Below are 22831 nucleotides of genomic sequence, written 5' to 3'. Positions count from 1 at the left end.
GTTCTGGGGGATGCTGGCCAGGGGCATAAGCCACAGAACCCGACTCTTTATCCCCGAGGACTCTCCCTGCATCTCTGTCACGCTGCTAAACCTGTCTCCTCCTGGCTCCGTGGACCCCTGCCCTTCCGAGGCGCCCCAAGGCTGCTGACAAATTACCCCCCCGAAGGGGCTGCGGGGAATGAGCCCCCCAGGTGGAGAGGAAGCTCGTTCCGTGAGCTCAGGCCCTCTGAGCTGGCCTCGCCCAGGGTGGGGGGGCAGGTGGTGGGAAAGGAGACGACGGCTCCCACCCCACCAGTGCAGTGTGGCCATGCAGTCATCCAGCAAGACCCAGGCCGCCGTGCTCTCGGGTCGTGGCCCTCTGTTCATGTGAAGCCAGGACTTTGAGGACATCTGGCACTGCTCTGGGCTGAGAAATTCCAACTGTTTCCATGATCTCTCCAGGGGGGACTGGCCGGAGGCCCCGAGGACACTCCAAGCTGGGGGCTGGGAAGGCACGCATGGGCCAGCGGGGAGGAAAGGCTCCCTGATGACATCCAGATGGCTCCTTCCTCCCGCAAGGAAGATGGGAGTGGATTTCTGGAGAAACGACCTTCTGCAAGGCCACCTCGATTTCCTCGGGCCCCTGTCTCCCCACCCCCCACCGCCCTCCTGAGTGCAGGTGCCAGGGTTGCATTCAGACTCAGCCTTCACCAAGGGCGTGAGAAAACGGGCCGCTCCCCAGCCTTTGGCGGAGTCAGCCCAGGCCCCAGAGGGAGGGAGACCCAACCCCTGGGTTTGGGGCCTGCCGTCCTCCCCAGGCAGGAGGCTTCTCCCTCTCTCTCCCTCTCTCTCTCTTGTGACCACCCCAAGAGGAGCCCCAAGTCAAGCACATGTCCCCCTGGGGCTCGGAACGCTCTGTCACAGGGACCATGGCCACAGGAGTTCCGAAAGCCCAGTGAGATGGCACAGCCCGGCCTGCAGATAAGCAGCCCCGGGTTTTATTTCCCTATTGGAAAATGCCACCACCGCCGACTGGACCACAGTCCGGCAGCTGCGTGCCTGCAGGATGCCCCCCCACTGCCCCAAGCGAGGCCACCAGGGAGTTTCCCTTGGGACTCTGCATCCCGTTTGCACCCCTTTCCCCTGGGCCCCCCAATACCTCAGCCCCCAGACAGGCCCTGTCTTCTTGGTGTGGGGGTGCTTTAAATCAGAGCAAAGGTGTTTTTTCTGCCTGATGGCAGGGGACCCTCTCCTTGTGGCAGGGGACTGACTGCAGAAAGCAGGGCCGACGAAAGGAGGTGCCAGCAGGTGCAGCCAGCTCTGCCCCGGTGCCCCTTGCAACCGGGAGGTCAGACCCTGGCTTCGGCCACTGGGCAGGGGAGATGGCGCCAAGTATGGGGAGAGAGCCAGATGGCCATTCACCCTGGACGGCTTCCTCAGGACGGAAAAGGGCCAGCCAACCCCAGGTCTCAGGAGCCCCCTGCCCCCGGCGAGCTCCACCTTAGACCTCCCTGGTGGACCCGCTGGGAACACGTGCTGTCTGCCCCGGGCACAGAGCTCCAGGCTTTCTGGGAACAAATGGATTTCGAGGGAGGCCCTCCTCAAAGGACTATCCCGGCCCCATAGAGGGGGCAGGCCCCTGGCATTCTATCCCCGGATCCATGAGGTGAGAGGGCAGCTCAGGGCAGCTTGCCCACCCTCCTGCGCTGGGAAGACGTGGCGGGGTGGGCTGTGGTTCCTCTCGCTGCCCACTGTACACAGTGGGTCCCAGCCCACTGGGCCAGCTGACCTGGTGGCCTGCACCCTCCTGCCAGGCGGCTCCGAGGCCAGGGGTGCCGGGGCATCTACCAGTCCTGGGTCCTGGAGGACAGGGGACACTCAGCACGAGGAGTGCGCCCCTAACACCCCACCACGGAGGGTGCCCCCTGCTCCCGACACCCTGAGACCTGGGGAACAGTGAGGCACTCTTTTTAACTCACCCACAATCCCCTGACCCAGCATAGTTGAGTTTTACTCAACTGTGATTTCAGCAGAGTGCTGTTTCGTTTCACTCCCTTGACATGATTTCATAAACAGTTTTCCCTGTGTCAACAGTTTCCTCAAACTTACTCCAAATGGTGGCAGTACAGGCGGAACGGCCAACAGCCCCCACTGCTGCGGGAAGCGGGCTGCTTTCCAGGCTTTCAGTGCTAGACCGATCGTGTGCGTCCTCCTCCACCCTCCTCCAGAGGGACTGCACCCCCTTCTAGAAAGTTCTGACATCCTTCATGAAGGTAAAATTACATGGACACTCACGCATCTTGAGTGGCCCCAATGGCGCTCTGGTAGGTGCATGTCCCTTGTACCCCCTCCTCGGCGACAGCCCAGGGCACTGCCCCCCCAAGGGGCTTGCAGAGCCTCGCAGAAAGAAGCAGCGCATGCGACTCATGAGGTTACGGCGCTTGTCCTGGCAGCAGAGCAGATCTGCCACACCCCCGTGCGACCAGCCCTCCCCAAGTCGGAGACGGCACGGGACGTGTCCTTACTGGTTCAATGATGGCTGGTTCTCCCTTCTGACCCTTCTCGCCCCGGGGTCCTCCAACCTGGGGTTCACCAGTGCAGACAGAGAGAATGAGAGAAAGGAAAAAGAAAGTTCCGATCACACAAAATCCACATGACCCAGCAAGGCAAGGGGACTGCTCGACAGGGGGTGGGATGGCCAGGCCTGGGTGGGGGGCCCTGCGTAAGTGTTACGCCCACAACCCAAGTGCTCGACACCCCTTAGGAGATCAGGCTTGCTGGCCCATGTGAACCCTCGCCCCCCAGGAAGCCCCTTCTCCCTGGGGCAGGGCCACAGGCAGCACCCCCCCCCATGCCCCTGCAGCAGGGCTGGACCCCTCACCCCTTCATAGATGGTATCCTGGTTCGCCGGCATCCCTGGTCCAACTTCAGACGGCGAGATGGTGGGGTCGAAATAGGGGTCGTAGTAGTTCTCATCAAGGTTCCGGATGGTTTCTTCAGTGAACTCGCCTTCGAAGTCGTCCTTCCCTTCCTCTGGATTTGGAGCTGGCTGAGCCGGGGGACGAGGGCATGGCCAGGTTCACCCGGGTGCCAGCTGCCACGCCAGCCTCCCAAGCACATCTGGCACAGAGCCTTTGCCAGGGCGCATGCCTGGCACCAAGGATGCTGAGGGATGCTGGACAGAGAGCCCTCCTCCCTCCCGGGGCTCCAGGCCCGGGGACCCAAGGGCTTTGAGGATGGGGCCTGCAAGCTGGTGGGGAGATTCTGGGCAGCCTCTTTACACATCTTCTCCCTCCCACAACAGAGAGGTCATCAGTCAGCCACGAAGCTCAGCATCTTAACCAGTGCTGTCCAGCTTGGACCCCCGGCACTTTCTGCAGGCAGGGATTTTCCCCAGACACCGTCCCCTTCTCCAACCTCCACCTCCACCCTGAGAGGCCTGCAGGGCAGAGGGCCTTCTAGACCTTCTGCAAATTTAAGAACGTGACAAAAGTGAGCTACTCGTGGCCGGGCAGTGTGCTCAACCACGGAGCCTCCTCGGAGAATTTGGGACAACCCAAGCGCTGGGTTTGGAGACGAGGGGGCTACCGAGGCCAACTGAGGGCGAGGGGCAAAGCACGGGGAGGAACTCGGGTGCCCTGGCCACTAGCCTGGGCCTCTCGCCGTCCCCCCACCCCCCGACCACAGCAACACGGAAGGACGGGAATTACGTTGGAGGAGTTGGAGGTGTCGATGGTGCTGGTGGGGACTTCTGCCCCCAGCCCGGGGTCTGTGGGCTGCTCAGGGTTGTCGACACCCTCGCCGTAGCCGAGGTCCTCATAGGGGGGCGGTGTGTAGTAGTCCTCACTCGGCAGGTAGTCGTAGTCGCCGATGCCGGGGTCCTGCTCCCTGCCCGGGACCTCGCTGGTGTCAGGCAGGGGAGGTGCTTGTGTGGGGGGCTGGGTCAGCTCCTGGCACCCAGGGCAGAGGGGGCAGAGTTACCAAGGCAGTCGGTGGCGACGGGCTCCCCCACGCCCGGGTCAAGCCCCTCCGTAGCCCGAGCCCATGCCATAAACCATGGAGCTACTGGCTGAACCCCAGGGAGACAGACAGGGCAGGCGGCAGGAGGCAGCTAGCTAGAGGCCAGTCCCGACCTGCCAGGGCCCTGTGAGCTGCCCCATCCATTGCCTGGCTCGCGGCAGGGCGAGGTGGCATCTCCACCACTGTGCAGGGAAACGCCACCACCAACAGGGCTGAGGACTCGGAGGCACAGGGGCTGGGTGCACTTCTCTGGAAGGACACACACTCACGTGCTCATTCACACACTGAGATACACTCACACCCACAAACTCACATATATGCTATATGCACATATCTAAACAGTCAGATATGCTTACAGGCATACTTGGTCACACACTCAGACATGCTCCTACTCACACATATTCATATTCAATCGCACTTACTCAGAAGCACACTCACATAAACACACTCATGCGCACACACTGCACATACACAGTCACACACATGTGCACACTCAAACACAAACCCACAGAAATCTTACATATGCACTATATACACTGCAGAAACACAATAAACACATGTACTAGTCACATACTCAAAACACACTCAGTCATACACACAGCACTCTCAATCACACTCACAGACACCCACATAGAGACGTGCACACAGCCATATACAAGGGCATATGCACACATACACTCAAACTTGCTGGCAGGCCTGCAGCCTGAGGAGGAGACTCAGGGGGTGGGGCAGTAGGGCGGTGTGGCCCTGCCACTCCTGCAGGGAGCCTGTGACTAGTGGGAGCTGCTTGCAAAACAGTTGCCAAAGAGCTGTAACCATAGGGCATGCATGTCAGTGAGTGTTACCATGTGTGCATATGTGTGAGTTCTGAGCCTGTTCAAGGCCCCATGTGGAAGGGCATGTGGCAGGACCAGGAGCCAGGGCCTGGCCTCTCAGAGCACCCCTTCCCAGTCCAATGTCACACCATCAGGGGTCGTGCTGTCAAGGGTCACACCATCAGGGGTCACACTGTCAGGGGTCACACCATCATGGATTCATACCATCAGGGTCATGCAGTTAGAGGTTACACTATCAGGGGTCAGACCATTAGAGGGTCACGGGTCACACTGTCAGGGATCATACCATCACAGAGTCACACCATCAGGGTTCACACTGTCAGGGGTCATGCTGTCAGGGCACATGCCATCAGGGGTCACACCATCAGTGGTCACACTGTCAGGGGATATGCTATCAGGGCTCACACAGCTGGAGTCATGCTGTCAGGGGTCACACCATCAGGGGTCATGCCATCAGGGTAACACAGTGAGGGGTCACACCATCACGGAGTCATGCTGTCAGGGGTCATGCAGTCAGGGGCCACAAATCAGGGGTCATACTATCTGGGGTCATGCCATCAGGGGTCAGACCATCAGAGGGTCATGAGTCACACCGTCAGAGATCACACCATCACAGAGTCACACTATCAGGGTTCACACTGACAGGGATCATATGTTGCCAGGACACATGCCATCAGGGGTCATGCCATCAGGGATTACACCATCAGGTGTCACACCAGCAGGGTCACACAGTCAGGGGTCACATCAGCAGCAGTTACACTCTCAGGGGTTGTACTATCAGGGTTCACACCAACAGGGGTTATGCTGTCAGGGGTCACACCCTAAGGGGTCACACCATCAGAGGTCACACCCAAGGGTCATGATGGAACTCCCTGGCCCAATACTCATAAAGGCATGATGCATATTTGGCCAACTCACTTCTCCAGCAGAGCTTCACCAACCACCATTATCATACAGCCACATCGGCACTCACCCAGCCTGGCATATTCCACTCTAGTCCCTGCCCCTGTCCCCCGACCCCTGCGCTAGGACCCCTCCCGCGGGGTCGGCCCTGACCTCGGGGATCTCTGTGGTTTCTCTAGCAGCTTCCACTGGCTTCTGGGTGGGAGTGGGCTCTTTGTCCAGGCCATCAGGGTCTTCATAGTAGGGGTACTCATAATAGTAGGGCTCGCCTTCACCCTCTCCTTCCGGGTACTGAAAAGACATGCAGCAATGAGTCAGGAAGGAGACCAGAAAAAAGACACACTCGCCCCACTTCTTCACCCTTGGGTCCAGCCCAACAGGAGTGGCCAGCTCCAGACACGAACCTGCCCACTGGGCCCAGCAGAGGACTCTCCCCTCTCCAGTTCATGAGAAGCCCAAGGGAGGGGAAGGGGTGACCTCAGGCCCCCTTGAGCAGAAGCCAGTGAGAGCTGAATCCTGTAAGTTCTAAGCATTCTGACCCTTTAGAATTCAAGGGCCAAGAGAGCCAACAAATGGTGGGCTCCGGAGGGTGGGCCAGCTAGCTCCAAACCACAGAGCCCGGGGACCCCAAAGGGAGGGACTTCAAAATGTCAGAGGTGGCCTCAACCTAGAGCCATTTCTCTAACAGGAACCAAGACGGGGCAGGCCAGGAAGTCTTGGCTACAAAATCTCAGCTGCAAACCCCATTTAGCCCCACCTCTCGAGGGCTGTAAGAGGGGGTCTGAGCCCCAGGCCCCAATCTCCTGGGGTCCTCCAGCTTCACAAGGGTCACCCTCTGTTCTGCTCTGACTGGTGGTGAAAGAGGGAGGACCACAGGAGAAATAAATGGCGAGAGTCAGCTCCACTTAAAAGAAACGAGTTTCACATTTGAACGGGGTGGCAGAGATTCTTCATTTAGAAAGTTGTAGAAAAAATGGCAAACAAAATAAATGCAGGTACTACAGAGAATGGGACCCATGGACGAGAATTTTGACACATGGACCCCAGCAGGTCACAGTGAGAAGGATGCAGGCTTCAGGCACAGTCTGGGAAATTCTCAGGATGTGGCTGCTCTCAACAGAATGGCCGTGACTTTGGGGAGCAAAGGACCAGATGAACCTACGATAAGCTGTCTCTTATATTCAGAGGCCAGCAGGGACATTTCTGACATTTCTGCCCACAAATCTCCTCCCCGGATTATAAGCCAGAGAGTAAGATTAACATTAGCCTCACTCTTCTAGGAACAGTTTTGAAAAGTTAAAAGAAAGCATTACTTAAAAATAACCTCTTGTTATTTTTTGACTGTGGATCAATCACTTTGGGAAGCAAATAATCATTTAGTAAGAGTGAGTTGGGCATCCTGCAGTTGACCTCCTGGGTCAATTCATATTCTTGCTCAATGGACTTATTTAAAACGGGGACCCCAGGGCTGGTGTGTCCCTCCTCTTCTGCCCTGACCCACTCCTTCCCGGTGAGCTGCCCATGGCCCCATTGTGCACCAACCAGAAGGGACTCACATATTCGTCGGGGTTGGGGTCCTGAGACTGGGGGGTGTCGGGAACCGCGGTGTCACAGTCGGGGCTGTAGTGCTCGCAGTAATCATAAGCTGCCCGGTGGTCCGAGACGAAGAGCAGCTGCTGGATGTCACCCTGAGAGAGGAGGAAAGCTCATGAACAAACAGGCACACCAGGAGCTCGTGTGGGGACCTGGGAGAGACAGCCTAGTACCATCAAGGCAAAGCATGAGGAGGGCTTGTCTCAGCATCTGACTTCCTTCCTAGGAACTACCAGCTCTGGGAGTGGCTTGAGGCAAGTCAGTCTGCCCATCTACCCCCTCATCAGTCTACCCACCCACCCACCCACCAAACCATCCACCTATCAAGCCATTCACCCATCAAACCATCCACCACTCTAATCACCCACCCAGTCACCTGTCCACTCATCCATCTACCCACCCATGCATCCATGCATGTATCCATCCAGCCATGCATTTATGCATCCACCTATTCATCCATCCATTCACTCATCAAACATCTGCTGAGCACCTGCCAACTGCCAGGCCTGACGCTCAGAACTTTTGTCTACTCTGGGTGAGGTATGAAGCTTGTAAACTCATTCACCCTAGACTCTGAGGCTTAGAGGAATTCTGCCTCCTTCCCCATTGCCCCCTGCCTCCAAGAGTTTTATTTTTAAAGAGATTCCAATGCCTCATTCCTCAAAGATTTGAGCATAGAATTACCATATGATCCAGCCATTCCACTGCTGGGTATCTACCGAAAAGAACTAAAAACTGAGACTCAAACAGCGCTTGCTATAGATATTCATGGCAGCATTCTTCACAACAGTCAAAGGAGCAAACAACTCAAATGTCCAACAAACAGATAAACTAAAGTTGGCCATCCATTCAACGGGATTTTGAAAGAACATAAAGAGGCATGAGGCAGGGCCCATGCGGGAATGTGAATGACCTTGAAAATATCATGCCACCGGAATGAAGATGGACGCAGAGGGCCACATGTATGATTCCACTGATATGAAACAGGCAAATCCAGAGTAAGAAAGCGGATTCGTGACCGCCAGGGTCATGGGAGAGGGGGGATCCCTGCTAAAAGGGCACAAGACAATTCGGGGTGAAGACCGTGTTTTGGAACTTGATGGAAGTGGGGGTGCACACCACGGTGAATGCACTGACCGCCACTGAACTGCTGACTTTAAAACGGTTCATTTTATATTAGGAGAATTTCACCTCCATTGAAAGGGGAGGGGGGTGATGCTTACCTCACCTAAAGGGATCCCCAATGGTGGGAGGTGCCTGTGGGGATCTCCATGCCCCTCAAGGTGTTCCCAAGTGTTGATTAAGGATGGCTCCGGGGGTTTGGGCACTTCAAGCACCTACAACTGGATGCACAGAGAATGCATCCAGCAGGGACCTTCTCAGTGTCGGACCCAGGCAAGGGGAGCAGAGAGGCCCACTGAGGCTGCTCAGCTGCAGCCTTATGGTAGGAGTTTGCATTTGGGTGAGGGTGACTCTCAGCAACTCAAATGCCTCTCTGGGGGATGACAAAAGACCAGCTACAAAACAGACCCCTCCACTGAAACCGGGGTCCACTAAAGGGCTCTGTCCCATGGGAAGCTTAACTTGGCTTCGCCTCTGGTCATCTTCTCATCAAGAAATCCTGGGAGGTAGCACCTCCCACGGGGTGAAGCAGTATGCTTCAGATCACACACACTGTGGGCCACCAGGTTTTCCAGAGCCTCACTGGGAGCCCGTCCCCATCTTCCATAGTAAATAAAATGGTTGGGAGAAAAGAGGAAGGGGTTTGCCCTGGTGGAGCCAGGTTTTCTCTGCATGGACAGATGAGAGTTTCCCTGGAAATGACCCTAAGCAGGTCCCTTCCATAGGGAGAGAAGGTTCCGGATGTGCAACCCAGGAGAGCCCACTGAATGAGAGGTTCTGGTCTGAGAAAGGGCCCAGGGCCTCTGGACAAGGATGCTTAAAGGCCTCACACATAGACCAGATTGAGTTTTCAAGTAAGAGCCAACAATCCTTTCCACTTCTTCTTGGAGCCTGGTGAGGCCAGTGTGGCTTCAGGCGGCACAGAAGGCAAGGCCACCGGATTGCACAGAGTATGGACCCTTCCATTTCAGTGGGCACCTCTGAGGGGAGGGGCAAAGCAAGACACTCCCCATTCCAGGACAGTTCCAGGTCACCAGATAGGTCCTGTGATGCTGTGGAGCTGTTTGCACCCCAGGAAAGTATGTTCTTAAAGTTAACCCATTGCTGTGGGTGTGGATCCATTGTAAGTAGGATCTTCTGGTGAGAAGAATCTTAAGAAGTGACCCGCCTCATTCAAGATGAGTCTTAACCCTCTGGATCCCTTCATATGAGAATGAGATTAAGACAAAGAGAAAAAAAGCCACAGAAGCAAGAAGCTGGAAGCAACAAAACCAGCAGAGACAGGAGAGGCCAGCAGACACCACCATGTGCCTTGGCACATCACAGAGGAGTTAAGATCTCAATAGCCAGTCTTCAGAAAGAAAGTATCACCTGATGATGTCCCAATTTGGACATTTCTTTCAGCCTTGATGCTGTAAGCTTCTAAGCTGATAAATTCCCATTAAAAAAGCCAATGCAAGGCGGGCAATGTTGGCACAGGGGCAGAGTTCTCGCCTGCCATGCCAGAGACCCAGGTTTGATTCCCGGTGCCTGTCCATGCCAAAAAAAAAAAAGCCAATGCATTTCATGGTTTCTACTTTGAACAGCTTAGGAAACAAGAACAGATTTTGGCACAGTCAAGCGGTATTGCAAATACCAAAAATGTTATTTCAAAAATAGGCTTTGTAATTAGGTAATGGGTAGCAGCTGGAAGAACTGCGAGGAGCTTGATAGGAAATGCCTGGATTGCTTTGAAGAGACTGTGGGTAGAAATATGGACACTAAAGGTATTTCCAGTGAGGCCTTAGACAGAAATGATGACTGTGTTGTTGCAAACTGGAGAAAGGCAGAGAACTTGGAAAAACTGACTCCTGCTGTCGGATGATAAGCAGAATACGAAAGTGACAAGTCTGGATATTCAGTTGATATTTCCAAACTAAACATGGGAAGTGCTTTCTGGCTTCTCTTTGCAGCTTGTAGTAAAATACAAGAGGAAAGGGATAAGCTCAGAATGAACTCCTGGGCACAAAGAAACAAGAAATCAATGGTTTGGAAAATTCTGAGCTTCAGGAAAGCGAGTTCCCAGAGAACAGTGCCCCACATGAGGCTCTAACTGAACATGGATCCACTCAGCCATTTCAGTGCAAGTCAGGATTGGAAATGGAGTTATCCAGAAAGGATCCATGGAACGTTCTATTGTCTGATAGTTTAGACCCCTGTGTGCTACATACGAAACTAGCAAGTTTTCTGTGAGATCTGTATGAACAAAACCACTGCCAGACCGGACAGAAAAGGGACAGACTGAAGGAAAAATGGCTTCAAGAGCAGAACCGTGGAAGCTGAGATCTGGACCAAAGACATGTTCTCTTTGGCCCATGTCCAGCCAAGAGACTGGACCCACCCATGTGTGTGGAAAGGGTCCACCTCAGAGCTTAGAAAGGGAAGAGTGTTACCATTCCACTGTCCTCAGCTGCCTAAAGGACTGCCTAGAGTCTGGCTGCTATCACCCCAGCATGTGCCGCATGCTTGAGGGTGGAGCTGAGAGCCTGGTCTTCACCTCAATGCTTCAAGATGTTGGAGCTCTCACCCTGTGGTCTGGGGGTAGCATGACTGCTGCACAAGTACATGGAAGGGATGGAGGTGCCCTTCCATCAGGCCTGGAGGAGAAAACATCATTCCATTGATGACTCTCTGATGTTGAAATCTAATGGGATGTGCCCAGCAGGGTTTTGGTATTGTTCGAGACCCACGACCCCTGCTTTCTTCCAGTTTCTCCCTATGGGAATGCAGATGTTTCTCCTATGCCTGGCACTCCATTGTTCTGTAGGCTTCACAGGTCCACAGACAGAGGGCAATTGTGCCTCAGGACAAACCACAGCTATAACCAATTTTGATGAGACTTTGTACTTTACATTGTTACTGAAATGACTTAAGGCTTTGGGATACAATGATACAATGCATGTATCCTGCATATGGAAGGAACATTTGGGGGGGGGCGTTCAGAGAATACAGTGGATGGTTTGACGCTGTGTGTACTCCAGAAAAGTATGTCTTAAAGTCAATCCATTCTTGTGGGTGTGGGCCCCTTGTAAGGAGGATTTTTTGATGAGTAGGATTTTAGTTTAAGATGTGACCCACTTAACACAGGGTGGGTCTTAAGCCTTCTACTGGAGTCTTTTGTAAGAGAATGAAATTCAGACAAAGAGAAAGCCATGGAAGCAAGAAACTGAGAACGGTGAAACACAGAAGAGAAGGGAGAGACCAGCAGATGCCAACATGTGCCTTGCCATTTGACACAGGAGTCCATGATCACCAACAGCCAGTCTTCAGGAAGAAAGCAATGCCTGACAATGCCTAAATTTGGACATTTTTCTCAGATTCAAAACTGTAAGCTTGTAAGCGTATAAATCTCCTTAGTTAGAAGCCAACCAATTTTACGGTATCTACTTCTGGCAGCTTAGCAAACCAAAACAGGTCCCTAACAGGGGTGGCCTATTGGCATCCCCCAACATCATGGGGGCCACAGAATATTTTGAGCGTTCTAGAACATACGTACATCCGAACAGGCTCCTATAGCTGAACTTCTCTCTGCATGACCAGAGAAGGTACCTTTGACTGTTATCTGGAGCCCTGGAGTCTCCATTTGTCTCCTGCACAAGCAGCACTCCCAACATTCTACATGGACCCCCTCTATGGACTCCGGTTGCCCAAACTGGGTCTTTGGCCCACACTGGCTGACAACTGAATCTTCCAGTGAACCATTATGCAGTGCTCCTGGAGGCCAACCAGCATGGAAAAGCATGTTTATTCCATGTATCCCTCATAATGGAACCTTGAAAGGACTGCTTTCAGGAAGCATGGGCACAGAAATACTACCCAGCAGAGACAGAGATGGCCACCACCCAGTACCCCCAATGCTGAACAGATGCTTGGGCCCTGATCCGATGGGCATCAGCTGAACGTTTTTATCACTGCTGAGGAATAACGTTTATAGGGTGTTTTCTACACATTTGGCACTGGAAAACCATGCTCTCTCTCTCTCTTTCTCCCTTCCTCCCATGGCAGCCCTGTGAGTTTGGTTCTGATAATTCCCATCCCATAGTCAAGGACGTGGCGGCAAAGGGTGGGCAGGATAAGCTCAACCAGCCTGCCTGGTTCCAACCCCTGCACAACCCACAGAGCTCCTGGTGGGGGAAGGGGTCACTAGAGAATCTGGAATCAGCCCCACCTGTCAGCATGCCCCTGGACCATGGCACCTGCAGGCTCTGGCAACACAGGATGGTGCAGAGTGGAGTTCTCAGGGCCCGAGCCGCCAGCCCAAGGGCACTTTGCTTTGGAAAGCATTATGGGTGATACTCCACATCCAAGGTGATACCCTCATCCAGTCTGCACTGGGGCCAGGGGGACACAGGCTGCAATCGGAGGCTGGCACATTATTTGGGAGGGATCTGCTCTTCACCCCGGGGCAGGTATGTCACCTTTACAATGCCGATCCCCTAACACCAGCTTTGCCCCTTCCAGGAGGAAGCCACACTCAACACTCAGAGCAGACCCTGGGGAATACCTCCGGGTACCATGAGGCTGGGGCAACAGGGGTCTGGGATGGTGGGAGACAATGTGACCAGGGCACTGAGGGGTCTAGATGAGAACAGAGGGATTCACAGGTGAGCCAGTGGGGCAGGTCACAGGACCAGGGCCAGGGACATGGGGGTCTCCATAGGACACAGCTCCCAGCACCCGGAAGGGGCAGGAAAGGAAGGACGGTTTCCTTGATCACTACAGGTGAAGCATCTGGCTCCTTCCCCATTCATTCATTCATTCATTCACTCACTCATTCACACCACAGTGATTACTGAGCACCTACTAAGTGCCAGCCAAAGCTTCCCACGCTGGGGGAGCAGCAGGACCCGGAGCCATTGCCTGGCGGGGCCCACACTGTCCCACACTCCGGATGAGCAGAGTGCCCACTGAGGCACCTCACTGCACAAGCCATATGTCCAGCCAGCTGCCCCTTCCTGGACAGAGGCCTGGGTCAACATTCTCCTATGCATGTCCATCTGAGGTCAGGTAAAAGGCAGAGAAAGGCTCAGGGAGGGGCACACGTGGGTTGCCCCCATGGGGCGAAGCTGGAGGGGTGTGGAGCCCCAAGTCACTAAGTATGGGACCACACTGGGCCTTCTCAGACGCTGGTGTCTGAGAAGTAAGGGGTCCTGGTCTGTGCTGTTCAGGGGCTCCACTGACCCCCTCAGTTTCCTGTGGCTTTCTAGGGCCCTCAACCCTACCAGGTGGATGTAACCGTGACACACAGACAGCATCAGAGGCCAGAAGGGCCCTGTGGCTAGCTCAGCTCCCCTATGTATCCCCAAGGCACAGTTCCAAGTACCTCGTCCCAACAGCCCAGAGTGAAGAAACGATGGGCTAAATGCTAAGATGCTCCCCGCCCCCAGCAGGCCCTTCTCCCCGGGGGGATGCCCCAGCCTCCGCCTCCAGGCCTGGGCACACGGGACTCCTCCTTCCCCAGACCTGCCCCGCTGCCGCCCTGCCTCTGCCTCTATGCCAAAGGGGGGCAGGCGACTGCTGATGGCCTATGGCTCAGCACCCACGTGCTCCCACAAGGGCACCTCCGTCACCCTGTTAGACCTAAGGGAGATGAGCCTCCAGGAGAAGCATCCACGGTCCCCCTCCAGGCCACACCAGGAGCACGGGAGACCAGCACAGTCCCTGCCTGTCCAGCCAAGCCCCCGCTGCGTCTTCCAGTCCCCCTATGCCAGCAGGCAAACCCCTCTAGGCTGACCAGCCAGCCGAGACCAAAAGCCATGCTCGTCCCCTCCCTGGGCCCGAAGGTGTCTCGGTCTCCAGACATGGAGGTCAGGGCAGCTCGGGGTCCCTCCTGGCTCTTTTGGGGATGTCCGCCAGTCTGGTTCTTCGCTCGGCCTCCAGCTCCCCCCCTCAGAAGGCAAGGGGCAGGGGAGGAGAATGGCAGGTGCGGCTGTGGCAACCCAGGGCATCGCCAGAGGGCTGGCCAGGTGTGCCAGACGAGGGGAGGGGGGCTGCCCGGCCCTGCGCACCCCCACAGCCCTCCCGGCGCCAGCCCCACACAGAGGGGGCCCCTCTCTCCCTTCTCACCCGCTGCTCTGTCTCCTCCGCACGGTGCCCCCGCCTCGCGCTCCCCTGGATGTCGGGGATCCTGGTCCCCCTGTTTAAATGCTCGGGCAGGTGAGAGCCACGTGGCAGAACAGTGAAGCAAAACCACACATTTACACGAAGCACCCCGCAACTTCCAGTACAAATTTCACCCAACTCAAATAAAGCATTTTCTCCTTTCAACCAGCAGCTGGTCAGTCTGAGCCCAGGTCCTCCAATGCACTTCGCGGCAGGACGGGCAAGCACGGGGCATGTGGGGAGGGGGGCGCTGGGACCGGGAGCGCCCCACGCCGTGTCAGTTAACACGTTGCATTACAGTTGTTTGCTAAAGGGCCTGCCTCCTGCACAATGCCCAGTTCCTGGGGACAGTGGGCATCTCGGGCACGTCCTCCACACCTCCCAGGGCAGTCCCCCACCAGACCCGCACCCACCCAGATGACCGCTGAATTTACAGGGAATAAATGTTGTTTAACAGGTGCAGGCTCACGCCCAGGTCTGTTGACCTTCGGGAAGTTCCTGCTGACTACCACAGGGTCCTCTGCTCGCCCCAACGGCTTCCCCACACTGCAGCCGAGGGTGACAGTGGCGTCAGTGGTCAAGGGCAGGGCTCACGGCAGCCCTGACAAGAGCCCCCCACTCCCTTAAATGCCCACCTCCTCTGTAAATGCCTTAAATATCATTTACCACCAAGCCCTTGCATGAACTTTCACACTATAAAATGGGCCCATTTGTTCTGTGGGTGTGTCAGTCAGAGGGGCAGGTGTCCATCCTCCCCTCCCACTGTGGACAAGGGAAAACTGAGGCACCAATGTGAAGGCTCTTGTGCAGAGGCCTGCGGAAGTGGAGTCAGTTCTAGACCCTTTCCACCTCCAGAGCTCTGTCCACTGTACCCACTCTTTTCTTCCTCACATGGGAGCCACGCTGGCCGAGGTGCCCAGGCAGGCCGTGGTGCCACAGAGAAGGGGGCGTCCAGGGCACACCGGTAGGGCAGGTGTGGGCACAGCATGGCTTTTGTCTGCAGGCTCCAAGGTGGCAGACACTTTCCTGGCTGCCCGACTCCTCTGCTGCCAGCAGGGCAGCCTTGGGCCTGGGGTGGTTGTGCGTCTGGGGGCCAGGGCAGAGGCTGCAGCAGGAAGCCCATCCATATCCACAGGGGATGCACACAGAGGGGCCCTGCCTTCACACTCCCAGGACCCAGCACTGGGCCTTTTGGGCACTGGACACCAGCTCCACGAGGCTGGCCATGCAGGCAGGGTGGCAGCCCCTCCTGGGGCACTGAGACCTCCCCAGGAATGTCTCAGCCTCAGTCGCCCTTTGCATGGGTGGCCTACGTGCAGCCTGGCTTAGGCCCTCCTTGGAAGAGCCTGAAGACCCCCTTCCCTCCCCAGGCATGAGCAGGACCCCTTGGCCCCATCAGCCCTGAGGCCAGCCTGGTGGGCAACCCCAGCAGTGGCCCAATGTCCTTGGATTCCCCATTGAGGTGCTGCCATCTGCACGCACACACTCTACCCCCTAGAGGGAGACAAGTGACACAACCCCTCCCTACCCTCAGAGACTGCCTCAGGACCACCCTCTCTTCCTCCTCTCCTTCCTTTCACAGCCCCCTCTCAAAAAAATGATTAAACAGCCCCTCCTTAGTGCCAGGGCCAGAATTCTGTCCTGGACAGGCAGAGGTTAAATAGCACCCAGAAGTACAGTGGGCCTCCCATCAGGCTCCTCCTTAGCGACAGGACAGGTCTGATTTACAGTGCTTCATTTCCTGCTGCTCTCTACTCTCTATCACATTTTCGTTGAGGCTGTCTCTCCAGCCCTCATGCAGGGCCAACGCCTCCCAGCCACAGGCAAGCCCAGGAGCCCACAGACTCACGGGCCCAAGGCTTGCCTGCAGGCTGGGCAGCAGGACCTGGGTGTGGGGCTGTCAGGGGCACATGTGAGTGGTTGCATGTGTGGGAGAGTGTGTGCCTGCATGTGCACGTGCATGAGATGCACATGAGCACGAGTGTGTGCATATGTCTGTGTACGCAAGTGTGTGCCTGCATGAACGTGTGTGTGCATGCATGAGTGTATGTGCATGTGTGCACATAAGTATGAGTGTATGCGTCTACCTGTATGTGTGACTATGTGCATACATGTGTGTGCATGTGTCTTGTGGTTTCTGTGTGTGCTTGTCCATGTATGTGCATGTATTTGCATGTGTGCATGATGTGCCTATGCACATGAGAGTGCCCATACCTGTGTATGTGTAAACACATGCTTGAAATTTCATGTATGTACACGCATGTGAGCACACATGCAATTCCGTGTGCATGCTTGTATATATGCATGTGTTTGCATGTATTCATGAATGTGTGTCTGCATGTGCATATGTGAGCACGTATGTGATTTGTGCATGCGAGTGTGTGATGTCTGAGTGTGTGTGTGACAGAGAGGGAGGAAGAGATATTCACGGAGGGAGCAGCAAGGACTTCAGCATGCAAAGAGCAAAGTGGACAATAAGATTGAGAGTTTGAGAGAACGTTCTCGAGGATTCCAGGACTCAGGTTTGGGCACCAAAGAAGCTGGCAAAGGAGCCTGTGCCACTTTAGCCCCATCGGACAGGTGACACCCAGGCAGGCTCCTGGCAATGGCAGGGAGGGGTGGGGCTGCCGGGCCTCACATGGACTGCCATGCACCCCACTCCCCGCTGGCTGCAGGTGGCATCCCCTTCTCAGCTGGCATGACGATACAGGATCACATGCAGGATCACATGTCAGGTTCGTAATGTGATCTGTCAGTGAACCCACATCCCTGGGAACAGTCCTGGAGGTTCCCTAACCCTGAGGCCATTTGCAAATTGCATTGCATCTCTTCCACAGCAACTTTTCCTGGTCTCTTCCTGGAGCTAACAATCATGGGGCATTCAGGCATATGCCGCCCCCACCCTCACAGCCCCTCAAGGAGATGGTGGAGCCTCCCTTCCATCTTCAACTCCATTTCACAGGTAAGCAAGCAGGGGCCAGAGGCCAGCTGCTCCCCTGAGGACCCACAGTGCAGGGAGGCAGAGGGAGGGACAGCATCCAGGGCACCATCCTAGAGCAGTCTGGTCCCCTTTCAAGGCCATAGTGTCACATCACACACACACTTCCAACTTCTATCTTCTAGTTCCCATCCGCACTTCTATTTTATCCACAAAGCCCTACTTGTGAGGGCAGGTACAAGCCACATTCTCTTGGTGAATTCAGGTTACACCTGATTCCATGACAGATTCCGAGGCCGAGCCCTTTAACTAGGAAATTGCTTTTAATCAGGAAATTTCATTTTAAATGCCAATCTCCAAGCCCCTCTGGCTGCCCAGAGAAGCAGGTCTGGCTGTTTTTATTCCATCCCTTCCTCAAATAACAGACCACAACTTTCTCTTTCATACACTTTTTTTCTCTGTCGCCTGCCAGGTTAGCAAAGCTCTGCTGAGCTCAGGAGATTCCAGGCCACACCTGCTGGTCTCTCAGCCACTCCCCTCCACCACTCCGGCCACATGCCTGGACTGTCACAAACAGTCAGTCTTCTCTCCGAGGGCAAGCTGGACAGCTCTGAACCCGCCCCTCAACGCGGCAGAGCAAATGTTATCCTTGGCGCTTGCAGCTCTTGCTGAGGGAATCAGCTCTGCCTTTTCCGATAATGAGATTTTACCCAGGCTGTGTCTCTGCTATAAACTGGGGAAATTGCAGTTTCCACAAAATCGCCGAGCAACCCTGGGGACCAGGAGATGGTGAAAGTGTCAAACTCACCCAAATTAGAGACTCGCTGCTGGAGCTCCCAGCCTCGTGTTTCTTTTGGGATGTTGTCCCTCTAACCACATCCCTGGTATTCAATTTCCTTTCCCCTGCATGGAATTCTGCATTCCTGCTTCCAACATAATCCCCCGGAGCCCCTGGGCATAGCCAGTCTTGTCACAGCTCCCCGTTCCCGGCACCCCCCTCCAACACAAACAGGCGCCGGGGGCAGCCCAGCCCAGCCCTCCGCTTGGCCTGTGGATGCCGCAGTCCAATTTTAGCCAGAGCACTCTGTGTGCATAAACTGAGAGACACACATCATTTAAGAAGAACAAACCCTTCTTGTTCAAGGCTGCAGGAGAGGTGGCTGGCAGGAATGTTGTGTAGAAAGCGAAAACAAGAGAAACATTGGCTTCCACACTATAAATCCTCCTCTACACACACACACACATACACACATGCACACTGCTGTCCACTTCTCCTTCCCTCAGGGCCAGCAGGTGGAGAGAGTTTCCCCCACCAGCACGCAGGGATGGCAGCTTCCAGAGGCTCAGTCCCGGGCTCCCTAGCTGAGCTATCACAGAGAAGAGGAAGGTGGAGCTGGGAGTGGGGGGGTGGGGAGGCAAGGGTGGTGGGGGCACAAGATGCTGTACAAAGCAGCACGGGTGCAGAGAGGGACGGCCTTCCACACCCACCCCGGCACAGCATTCACCTCTCTCAGGAGCCCCGATGGAATTCCAAGATGGACAGGACAAGTGCGGGGCAGCTGGGACACAGCCAGAAGCCATTTCCTGGACGAGGCCCTGTTGTCCTTGGAGGCTTCACAGGTAAAAGGCCCCCAAGTCTCCCTTTTCAAGCTCTCCTGGGTCCACAAGAGTCATTTAACATCTAAACACTTGCTTTGGTATTTTTCATCCGTGAGTCACGCAGATGAGGCAACGGCGCCCAACACCACAGGAGGGTGAAATTATTTTATCCTGTGATTTTCAGAGCTACCTGTGGAGTCTGAGAATGAGTTCAACACTGTTAATGAGAGTGCGGGAGAAACATACCCATGTGGGGGAATTTGCTGCCCACTCTCCAACCTTGGACCCCTCCGTGGCCTGTGGAGAGGACATGCCCTGCCCCCGCCTCCTCCCCCCACCACATACACACATTATATGGCACCCTCAGGTCCTACAGCAAATTGTCACCTATCCTCAGCCGGGTGCTGCTTCCGGAACACCCGGGGGTGGTGGTGACTGGTGACAAGTGAACTGTGGTGCAAGGCTGTAAAATGCCCCACCTGCACAGCTTCTCAGCCAATGAGAAAAGGGTCAGTGTGGAGGAGAGGGCGACCGTGCCTCCAGACCATGGACAGGGGAGGCCCATTCTAGGGATAAGGGCCAGACAGATGTGCCCACCTCTGCAGAAGGCTCACTGGGCACAAAAGGGTGTGTCCCTCGGGGACTTTCTGCATCAGCGTCACAGCCCTGAATACTTCACTGTGGACGTTTAGATGGCCACCAGTAACTTCTGGCCACAGCCACAAAGCCTACACTCCACTTTGCTCAGTGTGTGAGTAAAACTGGCTCCCTCTTTCCCTCACTATGAACTTCAAGGAGCAGCCAACCTGCTCAAACCATATTGAGTGCGGAGCATGGGGACATGGGGACCATGGGGGCACACACTTTGTAGTTGGATGAAAGCAGTCCAGCCCCTGGCCACAGCCTCACCGTGGAAGCAGGTCATATGGGAGGCGTCAACCTCAAGCAGCCTTAGTGCTGGCTCCTGTTCTAGTCACCTGCGATACTGAAGCCCATCACTTCATCTGTCTAGGATGCTGCTTGCTCGTTTGTCAAATGACTGTCCAGTGAAGATAGTGAGATTGATCTCACAGATGTTTCTTGAGGGTTAAATGTGACGACACATGCAGAATGTTTAGCAGTATGCCTGGCACACAGTGAGAGCTGAGTAACTGCAACAACCACCACAATTACTATCACCTCCACCAATGCATCCACCACCACTATCACCACCATCACCTTCACCTCCAACAACACCTCCACCAACACCACCAATACCATCAGCATCATCTCCACTGACACATACCACCACCATTAGCATCACCTCCACCACCATATCCATCACCATCACCATCACCACCATCAGCATCACCTCCACCGACCCATACACTAGCACCACCACCATAACATTCACCTCCAACACCAACACCAACACCATCAGCATCACCTCCACCTAAACAACTACCACCACCATTAGATCACTTCCACCACCATATCCATCACTATCATCACCATCAGCATCACCTTCACCACCATATCCATTACCACCACCACCATCACACCATCACCTTCACATCCACCAACACATCCACCACCACAACCAACACCATCAGCATCTCCTTCACTGACACATCCACCATCATCACTGCCACCAACACACCCACCACCACCACCAGCATCACCTCTACCAACATATCCACCACAATCACCATCACCTTCACTACCATCACAACCATCACCATCACCTCCACCAACACATCCATCACCATCACCATCATCACCATCACATCCATCGACATATCTACCACCACAATCACTACCATCACCAACATCACCTCCACCAACATATCCATTACCATTACCACCATCACCATTACCTCCATCAATACGTCCACCAACACCATCACATCACCTCCACCACATCCACTAAAACCAATATCACCACCATCACCTCCACTGACCATCCATCATCATCACCATCATCTCTACCACGATATCCATCACCGTCACCACTGTCAGCATCACATCCACCAAACATCTATCACCACCACCACCACCACCTCCATCACCACCAACACTATCACCTTCACAACACATCCATCACCATCACTACCATCACCTCCACCAAAATATTCACCACCATCACCATCACCTCTACCACCACTACCATCATCACCTCCACTAAACATCGACCACTACCACCATCTCCATCAGCATCACCATCACCTCCACCACCATCATCACCATCATCTACATCCACCATCACCAACATCACCATTACCTCCACCCACATATTTACTACCTCCAGCAACACATTCACCATCACTATCATCACCATCACCTCCAACAACACATCCACCATCATCATAAACGCCATTACTCCACCGACACATCCATCAACATCCTTGCTAAGGTCATGGCTGGGTTCCCAACTTGGCCACCCCTACTGCAAACTCTCAGTAATGGGCATGAGAGATGGGGTCAAACAGTGCAGTTAACTCATGGGGAAGCATAAATTTTCCAGTTCCAGAAAAGCAGCTTCAAACACACAATCTCCTAGAAAGCATTTAACTAGAGAGAAAGCAGCAAAGACACAAGGAATTAAGTCTGACTTGCAGAGTTCTAGGATCCATTGAGGGTCAGAGTTATCTAAGGGCTTTCTGTAGACAAGGTCCTATAGGTACCAGGTACAACACGACAGACAGCCTGGAGAGACCTAGTCCCAGCATGCAAGGAAAGCCCAGCAGAGAATGCAGAGATGCTCAAATAAAGGGAGACAGACTTCCCAGGACCCGAGGCGAGAGGGGGTCAGGAAGAAGAATCTCCTTGAGCTGGGCATTCCCAATGACTAAAGGGAGGAGGGCTAGGGGCCAGGAGGGTGTCCACAGAGATGGAGGGCCACGTGAGAGGCAGGTGGAAAGGTCTGAGGGCCAGGGGTGGCCAGGACAGACAGCCAACATCCTCAGGAAATAAGGTGGGCTTTGAGCACATCTATGGGGCAGGCTTCAGTGGACGGCTGATATCTGAGCCCCAATGCCCTGGCACCTTGTTAACCTGAGAATTGGGGTGTCCATCAGGGATAGGTGAAGACCTGGGCTCCAAATCTGTCTCTGTCCTTTGCAGTTGTGTGTATTTCCTGTCCACACCATGGGACCATTCAGACTGTGTGTCCCTCGGGCTGTCTGAAGAGGCACCGACAGGAGATGAGGCAGTTAGTGCAGGACGGCGCCCTACTAACTCCGGGAGAAAGTGGTGGTGTGACCTGCTAGGATTCGCCTCTTCCAGACAGAAGGGAGGAGTCCCCACCTAGTGCAGCCCCCACAGCTCTGATTGCCCCCAGCCCCCGGGCTCCTTGGGGTGCAGGGCTTGAGAGGAGCAGCCCCAAGGAATGTTTATCCTTCTAGCTGCAAAAAAAAAGGTTTGCAAGGCAGATCTAGGCCATAGACACAGGCTGGAGAACAAGTCTGCACAGAATATTTCTTGTTCCAGAGAGCAAGATTCAGAGTGATGCATCCACATCCTCCAAGGAACATCTTGCCCAGAGAGGTGGCAAGACATTCCCTGACCCCATGCCCCCAGCACATGCTCGACAGGCACATGTCCGCACACCTGGCCAGACACCCAGGGCTCTGCTCTGGGTCTGCAGAAAAGCCAGAGGAGACCCAGGGGCATTCTCCCTCCAACCTGCACAGGCAGCCTGGGGTATTGAGCACTGGGGACT

The 22831-nt window shown here is 54.8% G+C and overlaps 1 protein-coding gene across 6 annotated transcripts in view; it reads right to left on the bottom strand.

Annotated features, from left to right (window-relative positions):
• COL5A1 (collagen type V alpha 1 chain) overlaps nt 1-22831 on the bottom strand; it is a 168859-nt gene that overhangs the window by 92583 nt on the left and 53445 nt on the right. For all 6 annotated transcript variants that reach the window (XM_077139687.1, XM_077139695.1, XM_077139680.1 and 3 more), the window contains exons 5-9: nt 7295-7426; nt 5892-6029; nt 3690-3929; nt 2861-3028; nt 2505-2561 (exon numbers count right to left, since the gene is read on the bottom strand). In XM_077139687.1, coding sequence (XP_076995802.1) covers nt 2505-2561; nt 2861-3028; nt 3690-3929; nt 5892-6029; nt 7295-7426 — 735 coding nt within the window. The remainder of the gene's footprint in view (nt 1-2504; nt 2562-2860; nt 3029-3689; nt 3930-5891; nt 6030-7294; nt 7427-22831) is intronic.

The sequence above is a fragment of the Tamandua tetradactyla genome, chromosome 2, assembly GCF_023851605.1.
Source record: "Tamandua tetradactyla isolate mTamTet1 chromosome 2, mTamTet1.pri, whole genome shotgun sequence".
NCBI lineage: Eukaryota > Metazoa > Chordata > Mammalia > Pilosa > Myrmecophagidae > Tamandua > Tamandua tetradactyla.
The sequence above is the reverse complement of the archived record's forward strand: the minus strand, read 5'-3'. Positions and strand labels throughout refer to the sequence as shown.